Source organism: Sturnira hondurensis, unplaced genomic scaffold (genome assembly GCF_014824575.4).
Source record: "Sturnira hondurensis isolate 20B ecotype Veracruz unplaced genomic scaffold, ASM1482457v3 Scaffold0018399, whole genome shotgun sequence".
NCBI classification, from domain to species: domain Eukaryota; kingdom Metazoa; phylum Chordata; class Mammalia; order Chiroptera; family Phyllostomidae; genus Sturnira; species Sturnira hondurensis.
In genome coordinates, this window is record NW_028091030.1 from 866,521 (window position 1) to 880,822 (window position 14,302).

Here is a 14,302-nt window from a genome sequence, read left to right on the forward strand (position 1 = left end):
TGGATGAAACACAATTGGTTTTGTTATGTGTCGTTTTGCTTACAGTCGCAGAGCCTACCCATGACGTTAAGTGAGGACTTAACCGTACTCCCGTCCCTTCTACAGAACTTACCAGAGTGAAGACCTTTCTTATTGTTTGACAAAATGTTTTGCTTTCAGGGCTCTGTTGGCTGGCGGTGGCTTTTCTACGTGGACTTACCGGCAAGGCTACGACGTCAGCATTCCTGTCTACAGTCCGCTGTCCACTGAGGTGGACCTTCCAGAGAGAGGGCCAGGGTAAGCTGCACTCGGCACAGCCAGGCGTGCTGTGAGATGCCGACTGTGTTCAGCCCAGACGGCATCACAGCAACCAAAGCATCGGTGATAGCCGGGCTCCTTGCTTCGGCCACCCCGCCCCAATCCTGTTCACTCCTCAAGTGTTCTCTCAGTGAATGTGTAGTGGTGCTACCTGCCAGGCCTTCCAAGTCAGAATCCACGTGGTGTCCTTTACTCCTTCGTCTCCCTTCCATGCCGGAAGGCTAAGTCTTACTGATTCTACATCCTAAATATTTCTTAGCTCCGTCTGCCCTGTCTGTCTGCCCTGTCCACACCGTATGCCAGTTACTGTCACTGCTCCCTGTTGCCGAAACGGCCTGCTAGTTGGCCTCCCTGCTTCTGGTTTTGTTGTCCCCGAGTCTAACTGTTGGCTTCACATGGCCCTTGGGATAAGCCCAGACTCACGAAAAGGTCTTTCAGGCCGCTATGTCTCAGGACCATTGTCACCCTCTCTAGCTTTTTTTCTCTCTCTTAGTTCTTAGAACAAGCTCTACTCTGTTTTTGGGGGCTACAGAACTTTCTATTATCTGGAAATCTTTCTTCTCATTTTCATCAGGCTAATGACCCACTTGTTCTTTAGATTCCGACCTGAAGACCACCTACTGGAGGGGCAGTTTCCTAGCCCCCGGACTGGCCTTCTGCCTTCTGCACCCATCGCAAGCCTGCGCTCTGCCGGGGCACCACACACTGTGCCCCATGGCGGAGACTTGCTTAAAGCCCCTCTTTTGGATTTTGGGTATTGTAGGGGCAGTGAAGCTGGTGCCTGGTCCGTTTTTTAACTGCTATGTCCTCGTGCTTGGCACGTACTTGGCTCACATTTTTGACATGTGAGTAAATGAAAAGAGCTGACAGCGCGGATGTACGGGGCATTCTGTCTCCCATTTTTTTGCTATAGTCTGTTTAAGTTGTGCTCATTCATGGTGAGACTGTCAATGAACTTGAAACAAACGTGATGATAGCTTGTGTGCCAGGTGCTCCTGTATAAAGGCGACTCATTTGTACATTGCCCCCTAGAAATATACTGGCTGAGATTTAAAAACCTACATATAGCAGTTGGGCTTAGAGTGAGTCTCAAAGCAATCATTTGAGAACAAGAGAATCATCCTCACGCACCCCAGGATTCCCCGTGGAAGCCCTTATGGACTCTGGGAAGAGACCCTCTCTGAGGTAAAGGTGTCTCTGTCTTCTGTGTGCGTGTGCCTTGCAGAGTGGTCTTGGACCACATTATGGAACTGACTTCAGACACAGCAAATTTGTGATTGAGACGACATGTGAAAAAGTCCCAGGTGAGGCTGAAGCGTCTTTCACTCTCCCCTGTGCAAATGCAGAAAAGTGCAAAGGAAGGTTGGATTGTTCCTGAGCTTGTTGCGTAGAGCACCCAGAAACACTGTCTGGGTGTCTCTCTGTTAGTGGACTCCCAGAGTTGACTTATTTTATTTTTTTAATTGAGATCATTTATATACCACAAAATTCACTCTTTTAACATGTACCACTCAGTGAATTTTTAAAACTTGAGGTTTGATGGACGTTTAACACTGTGTAAGCTTCAGGTACAAAGTGGGCTGGTTTGATACAGTTTAGTGGTTTCCATCTAGTTCCGGAACATTTTCATCACCCCCAGAATAAGCCCAGTACCTATGAGCTGTCACCCTCCATGCACACATTGAGAAAGGATGTTCCGTGCCAGCGCCACTTGCACGCTCCGGGGTGGCGCACGTTTCTTTCGTGTATCTGGTGCCCTAATTCAGCACACTCGTGCCGTGCTAGGTGCCAGTAACTATAATGAAGCAGAGAAAAGCCCACTGAACTTGGAAAGAAGTTCACTCCCCTGCTTGCTATTTCTTTGAGCATTTACTTAAATTTAAATCACTTGTATGATTTTTGAAAGTTCTTTTTTAACCCTTTGCTTTATTTTTCCTGAAGTTCTTCCAGAAATTATTTAATTCAATTCAATTCACTTCAGATCAACTGAAACCTTTATCGAAGGCCTATTTGGACCAAGAATGGCTAGGCTGATTCTGTCCCCTGGGAACATTAGGCAGCGTATAGAGCCGTGTTTTACTGTTGTGACCGAGGGTGAGTGTTTCAGCAATTTGCCAGAAGGACTCCCGTAGGAAGTCAGCATGTAGTTGTGCTCACACCGTGTTTTATTGCAGTAGAAGGATACAAAATGCAGTCTGGGAGGGAAGGGTGCACGAGGTGAAGTCCAGGGAAGCACCTGCAGGTGCGCACAGGAGGGGCTTTGTTCCCCCAGCAGCAAGTTGCGACAGTGTGTTGACATTTTGCCAACAGGAAAGCGTGTCGGAAACTCGGCACCCAGGCTTTTCCGTGGGCAGTCGGTGCTTGCCGTGTGCCAGAACTCCGGACTCCCAGAAGAAAAGCAGGTGTTCGGTGCAAACCACGTTGTTCGTACACACAGTATGGACACAGTTCTCGCCAGTTTGGGTTGGTGGGACGTCTCCCAAACCAAAGTTCCCATACGTTAGCCAAGGGCCAGCCTTTCAAAGGAGAACAGCCAGGGTTCTGTATAGGGTTCCCTGACATCCGCTCAGGGCAGTACTCCATGCGAATCACTGGACCCATGTCAGCAACATGAGGCTGAGCAGGCCTGGGCGAGGCAGGGAGTGTGCTGGTGAGGGTCAGGGCTGTTGGGTCAGCTCGGCCATACCTGGGCCTCTGTCTTTCCTAAGGCTGCTTGAACCAAACTCTGTATTATCTAATCTCTCTGGTGTAATTTAGCTCTCTTATATGGGTTAGGGCCGTTACTTCCCTTCAGACTTCATCCAGGGCAGAAAACATACCAAACAGAGTCCCAAACAAGATGAACCCAGAGAGGCCCATGCCAAGACACGTCATAATTAAAATGCCAAAGGTTAAAGATAAAGAACCTTAAAAGCAGCAAGGGAAAAGCAGTTAGTTACCTACAAGGGAGCTCCCATAAGACTGCCAGATGATTACTCAAAAAGAAACTGCAGGCTAGAAGGGATTGGCAAGAAATATTCAAAGTGATGAAAAACAAGGAAGGACCTACAACTAAGATTATCCTTTAGAATGGAAGGACAGTCCGTAGAGAAAGCTAAAGGAATTCATCACCACCAATTCAGTATTATATGAAGTGTTAAAGGGTCTTCTTTAAGAAGAAGAAGATCAAAACTATAAACAATAAAATGGCAGTAAATACATATCTGTCAGAGCAGAAACAGAATCGTAGATGCAGAGAACATTTCATGGTTGCCAGATGGGAGGGGAGGCCAGGGGGATAGGCAAAAAGGCGGAGGAATTAAGAAGTACAAGTTGGTTGTTACGGAACAGCCGTGGGAATGTAAAGAACAGCGTGGGAATGGAGTAGCCAAAGAACATGCACTCGTGACCCACGGGCAGTGAGTGGCGTGGGGATGTCCTGGGGGAGTGCGGGGTGCTGGGTGGAGAGGGGAGCAAAGGGAGAAAAGCCAGGACAACTGTAACAGCATAAACAATAAAATATAATTTAAATTACAAAATCAAATTTTGATGTAACAAGTTTAAAAAAAAGACAATGAAAAAAGAACAAATCACTCTGCACAGTAAAAACTATTTTTAAATAATTTGTTTCAAAGACTTAAACTGCTACTTTGCCTGTTTTTTGTAGTGAATCTCTCCACAGATTACATATAACGAACTGACATGAGGTCTGTAGCGAGATCCCTTGAGGTCTCGGCGAGTTTCTGAAGTTCTGCCGTTCGCCGACTAGGTGCGCACACAGTGCGTCTTCAGGGGCAGCAGTGGGAGGTCCAGGCCGCGCTGGGCATGGTGGCCGGGGCTGACTTCGCCGTTGGACTCACGGTTGGGCCCTGCAGCCGGGGTGTTTCTTTTATAAACGACCTCATACCCCTTCACCCCCGCCTCAAGAAAACAAAGTCAGAAAAGGAAAAAATAAGGCAAAGACGGCGGGCTGCAGACTCCTCACCCCTTCCAGGGCCTGGGGGGAGGTGGGCCGGGTGGCCCCGTGGTGGTGTTTGGGGTCTGCCACTCTCTGTGAGAGCTGCTTGCTGAGGGAGTTCCCACATCTCTTGAGGGCTCTGTAGAGTAGCAGGAGCTCTGTCTTCTATTTTTATTTTAAATCTCTCTCTCTTTTTTCAATGGGAAGCTCATGGTTGTTGCTATTGATAGCTTCTTCTCACAGCTGTGCTGGCCTCAGCTGGAATTCTTGTCGTTTTCTCCCTACAAGGAACTAAGCTGGGAGTTTGCAACTGTCACTGTGAGGGAGACTTGGAATTCTCAGCGTGGTTTCACTGAAGCTTAGATACCGGCCCTGCTGGGAGGGAACATGACAGTCATAGCTCGTAACTTCAGTCCTGAAAAGAAAAACAAATTCCACCTGAACATTTCGTTTGCTGAAAACTAGAACAGGCACACGCCGTCAGCCATCTGTCAGGCCAGGGAGAGCCAGCGTGGAGCGGGCGAGTGGTTTCGGGCGGTCGTTCACGTGTGCACGTGTGTGTTGGAAATGGGGCAGTGGGGGGCGTGAGTCCAGTGGCACTGGCGACTGACCCTCTGGAGTGGACTTTGGTTTCTGAGCTGTGAAATCTAAGCCACGGTCTTTTGGGCCTTTGGTTACCTGAGAGTTTCCCTGAGCACCGCACATTGACGTCTGTATTTAGTTCTGTCGATGTGGGTGAATCTCCCTCTGAATGTGTGCATACCACACCATGTACCTCTGTCGGCATCTCCAGTCCGTGTTGGGCACTCCCTTCTCTGACAGTGAGAAATCTGGTTCCCGTTATCCTCAATGCCTTCATTTATTTGATCAGCCCTCTCCCACGTAACCAGAATTCTGTCGCTGCCACTGCCCCCACCGCACTGCCCAGGTGCCCTCTCTACTGTCGCTCAGACCCAACACCTGCCCCTCCCACCTTGGAGCTCCTACAGCTGCTCCCCGCCCTCTGCCGGCCACCCTGAAGCATAGATACCTTCCTCACCCTTTTGGGGTTCCAACACCCCACGCTGGTGTAATATCACCATTGCTATCACCCTCCCCACAACTGGCGTGGCGCCCTTTTCAGCCTGCCCAGGCTCTGACACTGCTCCAGATTCCCAGATGCCCTCTGACCCTCACCTGGTCGCCAGCACCCCACGCTGGGTTGTGGTAGCTACTCTGCCCCTGCCCACGGTGCACAGACCTTGGCCACCCTTTTCGGGCTCTGCTACTCTGTGCTGGGCCACCTCCCTGCTCTTCCCCAGGTAGACGGTCTCACCCCACCATGGCTTCAACACTCCATGTGGGCCGTCTGGGCGTGCGGACACACCCTCCTCATGCACCGACACCCTCTGGAGGACGCCCTCTTGGAGGCCAGCACGTCTGTTCTTACTCCACATGGTGAAGAGCACCAGTTTTATGCTAACAGCTCTACTTCAGCAGAAAGCCTTTAGAAACATCCAGCAAGTACTGTGTACCAGTCTCACGGATTGGACAGACCTACATGGTCAAAGACCTCAGTGACCTTTGACAGAGGCCATTTAGCCTAAACCCAGTGTAGAACTTTTCACTAAAATTTCTAAATAAAAAGTTTTCTGATTTGTAATAAAAAACTCTTCAAATTTTTTTATCCTTACTTGAGGACATTTTTTCATTGCTCTCAGAGAGAGAGAGGAAGGGAAAGAGGGAAACACTGATGTGAGAGAAACACTGATTGGTTGCCTCCTGTAGGGGCCCAGACCCAGGACTGTATGCAGCTGGACCCGGGACTGAACCCGCAACCTCGGTATGTGTCCTGGTTGGGAAGTGAACCCACCACCCTTTGGTCACGGGACAGTGCTCCAACCAACTGAGCCACACCACCCAGGGCAAATTTTAATTAATTTTAATTTAAATGGCCTGATGTGGCTAATTGCTATTGGACAGTGAGGTTTTAGGGACTCTGCTTATTCCTTTTTTTGCTCACTGTGGTGTGAGAAATGCCCTTTGCTTTTAGTTCAGCTGTACAAAGAAATTACCAAAAGAAACGGTTCTGAGGACTCATGAGTGATCTGGCTGTGCTGTGTTTCGCTCTGTTCTCTGGAGTCTCTCCTGCCGGTCTGGCTGGCTAGGCCAGTGCCCACCTTCCCCTCGTCGCTCCATGTGTTTGGGCCTGAAGCTCGGTGCTCAGTCAAAGTGACGATCTCAGCTAGGGAATGATTGATCATTCTTTGGCATTGGATGTGTAAACCTCGAAATAAGTCTAAGAAACGGAAAAAAACCCAAAAAAAAACGATTACCCTTCCTTTCTCCCCAAAGCAAGGGGAAAAAAAAGAGGGAGAAATGGCTTACAGAGTATAGGACCCTGGTCGCTCCTTCTGAACAAGCTGTGTCAGTGCCCAGCCTAGGAGACGCATAGCCCTTGTATTTCCCAGGGTCTGTACCAGTTAGAGGTGGATTTACATGCGTACCGCTCCCAGGTGTGATAGGTATTTCATTTCTTCCGGGAACCTGCTTTGTGTTCTTTTTTTTCTAGTGGTCTCTCAACCTATACAGTCTTTGTGCTCTGTAACCTAACCTCTCAGTTTTCTGGGAATCTTGCCTTCTGGGAGGGAATTACCATCTGGTCTCCCCCTCATATTGACTTCTGGCTGACTAACGGAGTGTCCTCACTCTTATCTCTCACGGAGATCTGAATGGCACTGGACCCTTGGGGATTCTTTCCTCACTACGTTTTCTTTTACTCGTCCCTGGTATTCAGATGCTGAAACTGATGCCATCCACTGGCAGGGAGTTTTTCTCTTGTTCTCACATACCGGCTCGGTCTGGCTCATGTCCAGGTGGCCTCCACCGTGGGCGCTCTCTGTCCCTCAGCGTAAGGACACCGTTCAAAGGCCCGCAGCCGTCTTCCGTCTCTCTTGGTTCTACTGCCCATTAAGTTTCTCTCTTTTCCTGTTTGAAGGGTGCGCCAGCTCTCAGTTCCTTTTCTGGTCAGAGAATCAGATACAACTAATGTTACTAATGGTAACATGTTGATGTTTCTTCCAGGCAACCCACCAACCGGTCAGTTTTTCTCTTTTTCAACATACACCCGTATGTGTAGGATACTCTCTAAGCTTGGGATATTGTAAGTCTTTTCTCAAAACATTAAGAACTCTTTTGAGCCCTCCCTGGTGTAGCTCAGTGGATTGAGCGCAGGCCTGCGAACCACACGATCGCGGTTCGATTCCCAGTCAGGGCACATGCCTGGGTTGCAGGCCAGTTCCTGGTTCCTGGCAGGGAACGCATGAGAGGCAACCATACATTGATATTTCTCTGTCTCCCTCTCTCTCCTTCCCTTTCCCTCTAAGATAAATAAATAAAATCTTTAAAAAAAAAGAACTTTTGAAATAAAATTCTCAACTATTGCATATGTGAATGAGTCATACCTTACTCTGTTGTGGTATATAGTATTTTTAACATTCAGCCATGTAACAAAGTATTATTTCTGCCCAAAGTCAAGGCATGTGAAGACTGGTGGGGAAACACTTACTGCCGTGTGGCCATCATCACCTCGACTGACACACGACTGACACACGGCTGACACACGGCTGACACACGGCCACCTTTCCCTCCTTTGCAGGCCCCGGCGGTACTTCCTGCTGTCGTCTCAGTGGGCGCTGCACCCCGAGTACCGAGAGGAACTGGGGGCCCTGCAGGCCGCGCACGGGGGGTCCGTGCTGGTGCTAGACAAGTGCTCCAACCTGTCCGAGGACGTCCTCTCCGCCCGCAAGCGCTGCCACCAGCACCAGGTGTTCGAGTACCCCCAGGTGCTGCAGGTGAGTGCCGCTCATTCCCTCTCAAGGCGCAGTGGAGGTCATGTCTGGCAAAGTGAGATTAACAAGCAGGAGCGGTTCTCCACTTGCCACTAGGAGGGCTCCCCGAGGGGAGAAGGAAGGGCCGCATTGCCCTTGACTGGCTGTGCAGACGTGCAGGTGCCTCCTCGTGTCTGGCATGTTGTTTGTAACAAGCGTCTTGGCCTGTGAGTGCTCATACTCCTTTCAGATACTCGTCATACTTCAAAAATGCAGATGCGTTCGCTTTGCAGAGCAGCCGCATAGACAAAGTAGGCAGATGCATTTTGCTTTCACCCCTGTATTCATAAGCCAGCCAGAGAAACTTTTATAAGTGGCAGCTTGTGTCCTCTGGGTGTGCTACCCCACAAGGCGGCCAGCTTTCCTGGGGAGCAGGGGCTTTTATTTTTAGTCATTGTTCTGTTTGGTGCGCTGTGCCCCCCGCATGCCCAGCTGGGCCCGTACCTAAATCAGGGGAGCGGTGGTTCTTTCCTAACCGCCGGCAAAGCAGTCCCTGGAGATGTGTTATAAGCAGGATATTTGGCATTCCAGGAGCATGGGGGCTAGGAAAGGAGACACTGAGTTTTGTTCACTTAAATATTTAAAGTGCAGACAGGTTACTTCAAGGAGAAATATCAAGGAGCTGGTGTGATTTTTTTTTTAAATCTCCAGAGAGAACTGGCCCATGCTGAGATTGTTAAAATCCTTTCTCTCAGAAAGGGCCGCATCTGCTCTGGAATGTCTGACTGATAACAGTGGTGCTGTGAACAGGCGTATTTATAGTAACCTTTGTCTAGACAGGAAGGATGGCTATCAGCACGTGTGTCCGCATCTGGACGCCAACTCCGCGGGGCGGCCGGGCCGTCCACCTGCACCCCCGGGTGCCACACCGGACTGTCTTCTTTGCTCCCTGCTGCTTCCCTCATTTGTCCCCAGAGGAGTGTGGCATGTAGAGTTTCTCCACATTTTCTTCTAGATGTTCCTTTTCTCTGGCTTTAAAGATTAAATAGCTTGTCTTAAATTTTTTTTTGTCCTAAAGAGACAAAGACTGGGAGAAACTGAGTATTATAGTAGAGTCTTCTCTTTGTTTTGTGTATTACAACTGTGTTTCCCCCTGCGCGTCTCTTATTTCCCCACATTGAGGAAGTGAGTGGGGAAGAAATCTTTTGAGATTTTGCATTTTGTTTGATTTATTTTTCTAAATAGAAGGTATCTGTGTTAACTTGTTTTCAAAGGCATTGCATTCATGAAATGAATATCTTCTGCATGCAAAGCACACTGCCAGATGCCGGGGGGGGGGGTGGAAAGATGAAATGAGATTTCGTACCTTCCCTGGGGGGGTCCTCCAGAGAGCCTGATGCTCCATTACAGGGTGGGCTGCGATAAGTGTGCCGTCCAGCCGTTGTGCCGCGGTGCATTTCCACAGTACGCTGGAGCTGAAGGAGACCAGCCTGTGGGGAGTCATACTGGTGAGTGTCCAGAGGAAGACCTGGACATGGGTTTACATTTTCAGGGTGTCAACAGAGGAGGCAGTGAAGTAATGCTGAAGGGCAGAAATGCGCAGTGTTGCAGCCAGTGAACTTTTGAAGTTTTATTGGTGTGAGCTCTTACCTTGTAGCACTTTTGTGTCAGGATGCCTCAGTGTCCCTTGGCTTTGGCCTTCGGGAGAACTTCATGGTCTGCAGGGATCCAAGTATGAGGGTTGGCAAACCTGGTTTGTAACCCCCCTTTTCTGTTTATGTCCCTGCAGGAGGCTACTTTCTGCGTGGTCCTTCGTGGAGCTCGGCTGGGCCAGGCGGTGTTGAGTGACATCTTACGAGCTGGCTGTGTCCCCGTTGTCATTGCAGACTCCTACATTTTACCTTTCTCCGAGGTTCTTGACTGGAAGAGGTGGGTGTCACCTTCTAAAAAGCTTTACATGAGTGGTTCTGTGTGGGTTAGATTTCAGATACCCCAAGTACTTGTGACGTATCCCTTGCTGTGAGAACTACTTCTTTAGGTTGTTTCGCTATGTTTTCCCTCAGGAGAGTTAGTCCATTGGCCTAGAGGTTGGCACAGTTGCCAGTTCTTATACATAAAGTTTTACTGAAACTCAGCCCCACCCTTTTAATTACACATTGTGGCTATTCTTATGCCACAGTGGCAGAGTCTGGTTGCCACAGAGATTGTATGGCTCACAAAGCCTAAAACACTTACTCTCTGGCTCCGTACAGAAAGCATGTATCAACTCTTGGCCAAAAGCAGTGGTTTGTAGAGACTGTAGAATATACTTACCTGGAGAACTTTTGAAAGTGCCTGGGCTTTGTCCTCAGGAATGCTGAATTTTAAAGCTCCCCACGTGCAGTTTGCGGCCCCCGTTGAGAACCGGTGCTCTGGGGTCTTCACGGAGTTTGCCTGCCGAGACTGGCTGGGGGAGGAGGGCCTCCACATGGCCGGAAGCTCAGCAACGTTCCCGAGCACAGCTGGACGGGCGAGGTCCAGCCGGTTACAGCCGCCAGTGCTGTAATCAGCAGAAAAGCCTGCAAGTCTCTTGTTATTTCACTTCCCCAGGACCTGGAGGTTAAAGATGATTGAAACTTCGTTCCTTTCGTATATACTTCTCAGGCTTGACGTGCTCTTAAGTGCTTAATTGCTTCTCCTCTCCCAGCTTTTTTTTAATATTTCTATCCTGCTCTGATCACTCCAGATACTGAGTAATTTAAGTAGCATTCACTCGCACGTGTATTCATTCATTCATCTCACATTTATTGGAAAGCTCACTGTGAATAAAATGGTCTCTGCTATCAAGGAGGTTGGAGTGTGGTGAGGAAGACAAACCAGGTGTAGTACTGCGTGTTAAGTGCTCTAACAGATGCGTGCACGGGGGCGATGGAAACCCGGAACCGAGAGGGAGCCTCCTGGGAGAGGAGGGTGTGCGATTCTTTATATCTTAGGGGAGTGATGAGCCGCTTCAGTCGTTTATATATCCGTGAAAACATTGTTGAGTGCCTTTTATTGCCAGGTACTGTGTTAGGTGTGGGGATTCCAGGATGATCAGGGCCAAACCTCGCCTCCAAAAAGCTCACGCTCTGGTGGTGGAAGATAGACAAGTAACTCAGTAATTGCCAAATGCTGTGATGAGACAGCCCTAGCAGGGTGGAGAGCTCGGAGCAGAGTGAGAAGGGGACAGGTGCCGCTGCCGGTGTGGAGATGGCGAGGGCTTTACAGAGGCGGTGACCCTGAGCTGAGTGTGGAAAGGTATTTCTGTGAGCAGCTAGGTCTGCCTGGGTCGTCGAACTATGGAGAAGCGGTGGGAGGCCTGCGTTCAGATTACCAGCTCTATTACTGGCTGGCTTTGTGATCTTGGCAAATCATTTAATCTTTGCTGAGCTTCAGTTTTCCCATCTGTACAGTCAAAATCATGTATTCGTTTAGCCAACATTTATTAAGTGCTAACTGTGTGTGCACGCTGAGCAGTGTCCCAGATGCTTGGGGTGTGCTGTGAGTGGGACTGGGCGTGCTTTCCATCCCAGCGGACCACTCTAGGGTGGGGAGGGCCTTCCGGTTTTAATTAATTTATACAAGTGTAATGACAGACTCTGCTAAATGCCACGAAGGGCAAGTCCTCGCTGAGCCCTCCTCTCCCTTACGCAGTGTACCTAATCTGTGAGCGGATCCCGCTGGCTCTCCTCTCCCACCGCGTGCATCAGTTCCTCCCTCGTCAGCGTCTCTCGCCCAGATTTGGCCGTGGCCTCTAGCTGCCCTCTCTGCTCCCGGTCTTGCTGTTAGTAGTTTGTTCTCACACTTCAGGCCGGGTGACTCTGTTGGAACATGGTCCGATCATGCCATGCCTTTCCCAAACCTCCTGGCTTTCTAGCTCAGTCAGAGCCCGTGTACTTACAGTGGCCCGCGAGGCCCTTCATGCATTGCTGTGGCTCTCCTTCCTGTCTCTCTTCACCTCCTGGTCTTCCCTGTCTTCTTTACCATTTGCCAGCCACACTGGCCTCTTTGCAGTTGCTAGAACATTCCTGACATGCTGCTTTCTCAGAGCCTTCCACTTACTAGTCTTTCTGCCTGGAATGCTCTTCCCTGAGGTAGTCTGACGGCTCTCAGGGATTCCCAGGCCGCCCTGGACTGTTTTGTTCACTGTTGTATTACCAGGACCTAGTTCTATATAGGGTCTCCATAAATATATGCCGAGTGAATGAATGGGTTTGGATGCGCAGTCCAGCTAAAGGAGCAAGGTCGTTGTTCCTTCCAAGCGGGCAGGGAGGAAGAGCGTGCCAGGAAGCGGGACTTCCCACCCACAGGCCCTGTGTTGTGCAGAGCCTGTGCGGTCGAGTGACTGAAAGGGCCAGGGTGGCTGGAGCGCCCTGGTGGGCTGGAAGGAGGACAAATGCAGCGGTGAGGGGAGGGGCGAAAATGGACCTTTGAGAAGGTCAGCGTAAGGACGCGGGAGGAGCAGGCACTGCTCACCAGCCGGGCGGAGTGGGGGGAGGGGTTGTGTGAAGGAGGTTGTTTGTTTCTGCTTGTAAGAATTAAACAAGGTGATGTGTATGGAGGTGCTCCGTGAGATGGGCTGTACCAACATTAATTGTCTTGCTGTTGTCTCCAGAGCATCCGTGGTTGTTCCAGAAGAAAAGATGTCAGATGTATATGGCATTTTGCAGAGCATCCCCCAAAGACAGATCGAAGAAATGCAGAGACAGGTAAGAGGCCCAGCGGCTCTGCTGGGGAGGTGACGGGGCGATGTGAAGGGGTGCCCTTGACCGCTTGGGTACAGAGCAGCAGCAGCTGATTGCGGGGGTGGAGTCTGTCTCCTCCACTACGTCACCCAACCAGACCGGAAAGAGGGAAACAGTTTAGGTGAGCTGGTCACATAAGGTTTGTTATAATAACTGTCAGATTTACAAACACTTCCTGAGGGAAGCCTGCTGTGACTTTGGGGTCACATCGTAGCCGTGTTCTGGATGCAAAGCCGAGCCACTTGGAAGGTTGTTTCACAGCAGGTGTTGGTGGTAGTGACTAGGACAGTCATAGAGGCTGGAGCATTTCTGGGCCATCCTTCTGAGTTCCCGCAAACCCCGAGAATGTTGTCGTCTGAGCTGGCCCAGGTTCCCGGTTTCTTTCCCCTCCGACACTTGGATGATCGGGCCTGCCTCCCTGAATCTCACTTCTGCCTTCTGGTGCCCCTTCCCGGGACTGCTCTCTGCTGTCAGAAGCACTCCATCAGGTGTCCCATTTAGGCCTGCTTCCCTTTCTCCTGCAAAAAAATTTAGTTGGGCTTAAATGTCAAGGAAGTTTTAAAAAATTAAAAAGATTACCCTGATATTAGTACTGTGCTTATTTCTTTAAATGGATTTCAAAAGTTTCTATTTCAGTCAGAATCATCCATGTAGGAGACGGGCAGGGGGAAAGGTTTGAGGGGTTCTCAGCATCGAGTGTGGAGCTGGGCCACGCCCCCTGTTTTTGCCTGGCAGCCCCACCTGCAGGCAGAGAGCCCGGTGTAACCTGGTCCGTAGAACGGTCTCAAGCCTTCCTCCTGCTGAGGGCAGGGCTGTCCCCTGGCTGTGTGGACTGGGGAGGGGAGCTGGGCTTCTGACAGCTTCTTAAATATGTTCACTTCATCCTCCTGCCTTTAGCCCCGCCTCTCCCCCACGTGGGGTTCTGCAGGAGAACCTGGGTTTTCAGCGCTCCAGGACACAGCGCTCAGGGGCCTGAAGAGGCAGCTACCGCTTCTGCTTTTCAGCTCTCAAATTTTGTTGCTGTTACCTTGTCTGCCATTCTCTTTACCTTAGAGCGATCATGCCTGAATTTTTAAAAATTCCCTTGACTGTCATTTGGGTTTTAGAAAAGAGTGGAAGTTAGTGGGTGGGTTCAGGCCACCCTCTTTATTCTGACTGAGCTTCTTAAACCAAAGAGAGGGTTGCATCCACAACAGTGAAGCCTCAGGTTCCTATCTCAGCCTGTATTGAGTGCTGGCTCGGCCTGCTGCTGACTCTGAAGGCCAAGGATTTGCCTTCCCCGGACCTCAAATCTGTAAAACAGTTGGGCATTCTGCTTTGAAAACAAACCGTAGATTGATTTCAGCCTCCCCGTAGTTTTTTCGTGGCATACTCGTGTTCATTTTCAGTTTCTGGGCTCCCCAGTTGTCATTTAACTCATGACCTCGTCTGAATTTTAGGGGATCAGAAAATCAGTCTAGAGATCTCTCGAATCTTTATCTTAACCCGTGGCTCTT

At 49.9% G+C, this 14,302-nt stretch overlaps 1 protein-coding gene across 1 annotated transcript in view; it reads left to right on the plus strand.

Moving 5' to 3' along the window:
• The window catches only part of EXT2 (exostosin glycosyltransferase 2), a 127,532-nt gene that overhangs the window by 17,965 nt on the left and 95,265 nt on the right, over positions 1-14,302 (plus strand). Inside the window, exons 4-7 of the mRNA XM_037069085.1 lie at positions 160-276; positions 7,872-8,067; positions 9,833-9,972; positions 12,677-12,770. Of these exons, the coding sequence (XP_036924980.1) occupies positions 160-276; positions 7,872-8,067; positions 9,833-9,972; positions 12,677-12,770 (547 nt within the window). The remainder of the gene's footprint in view (positions 1-159; positions 277-7,871; positions 8,068-9,832; positions 9,973-12,676; positions 12,771-14,302) is intronic.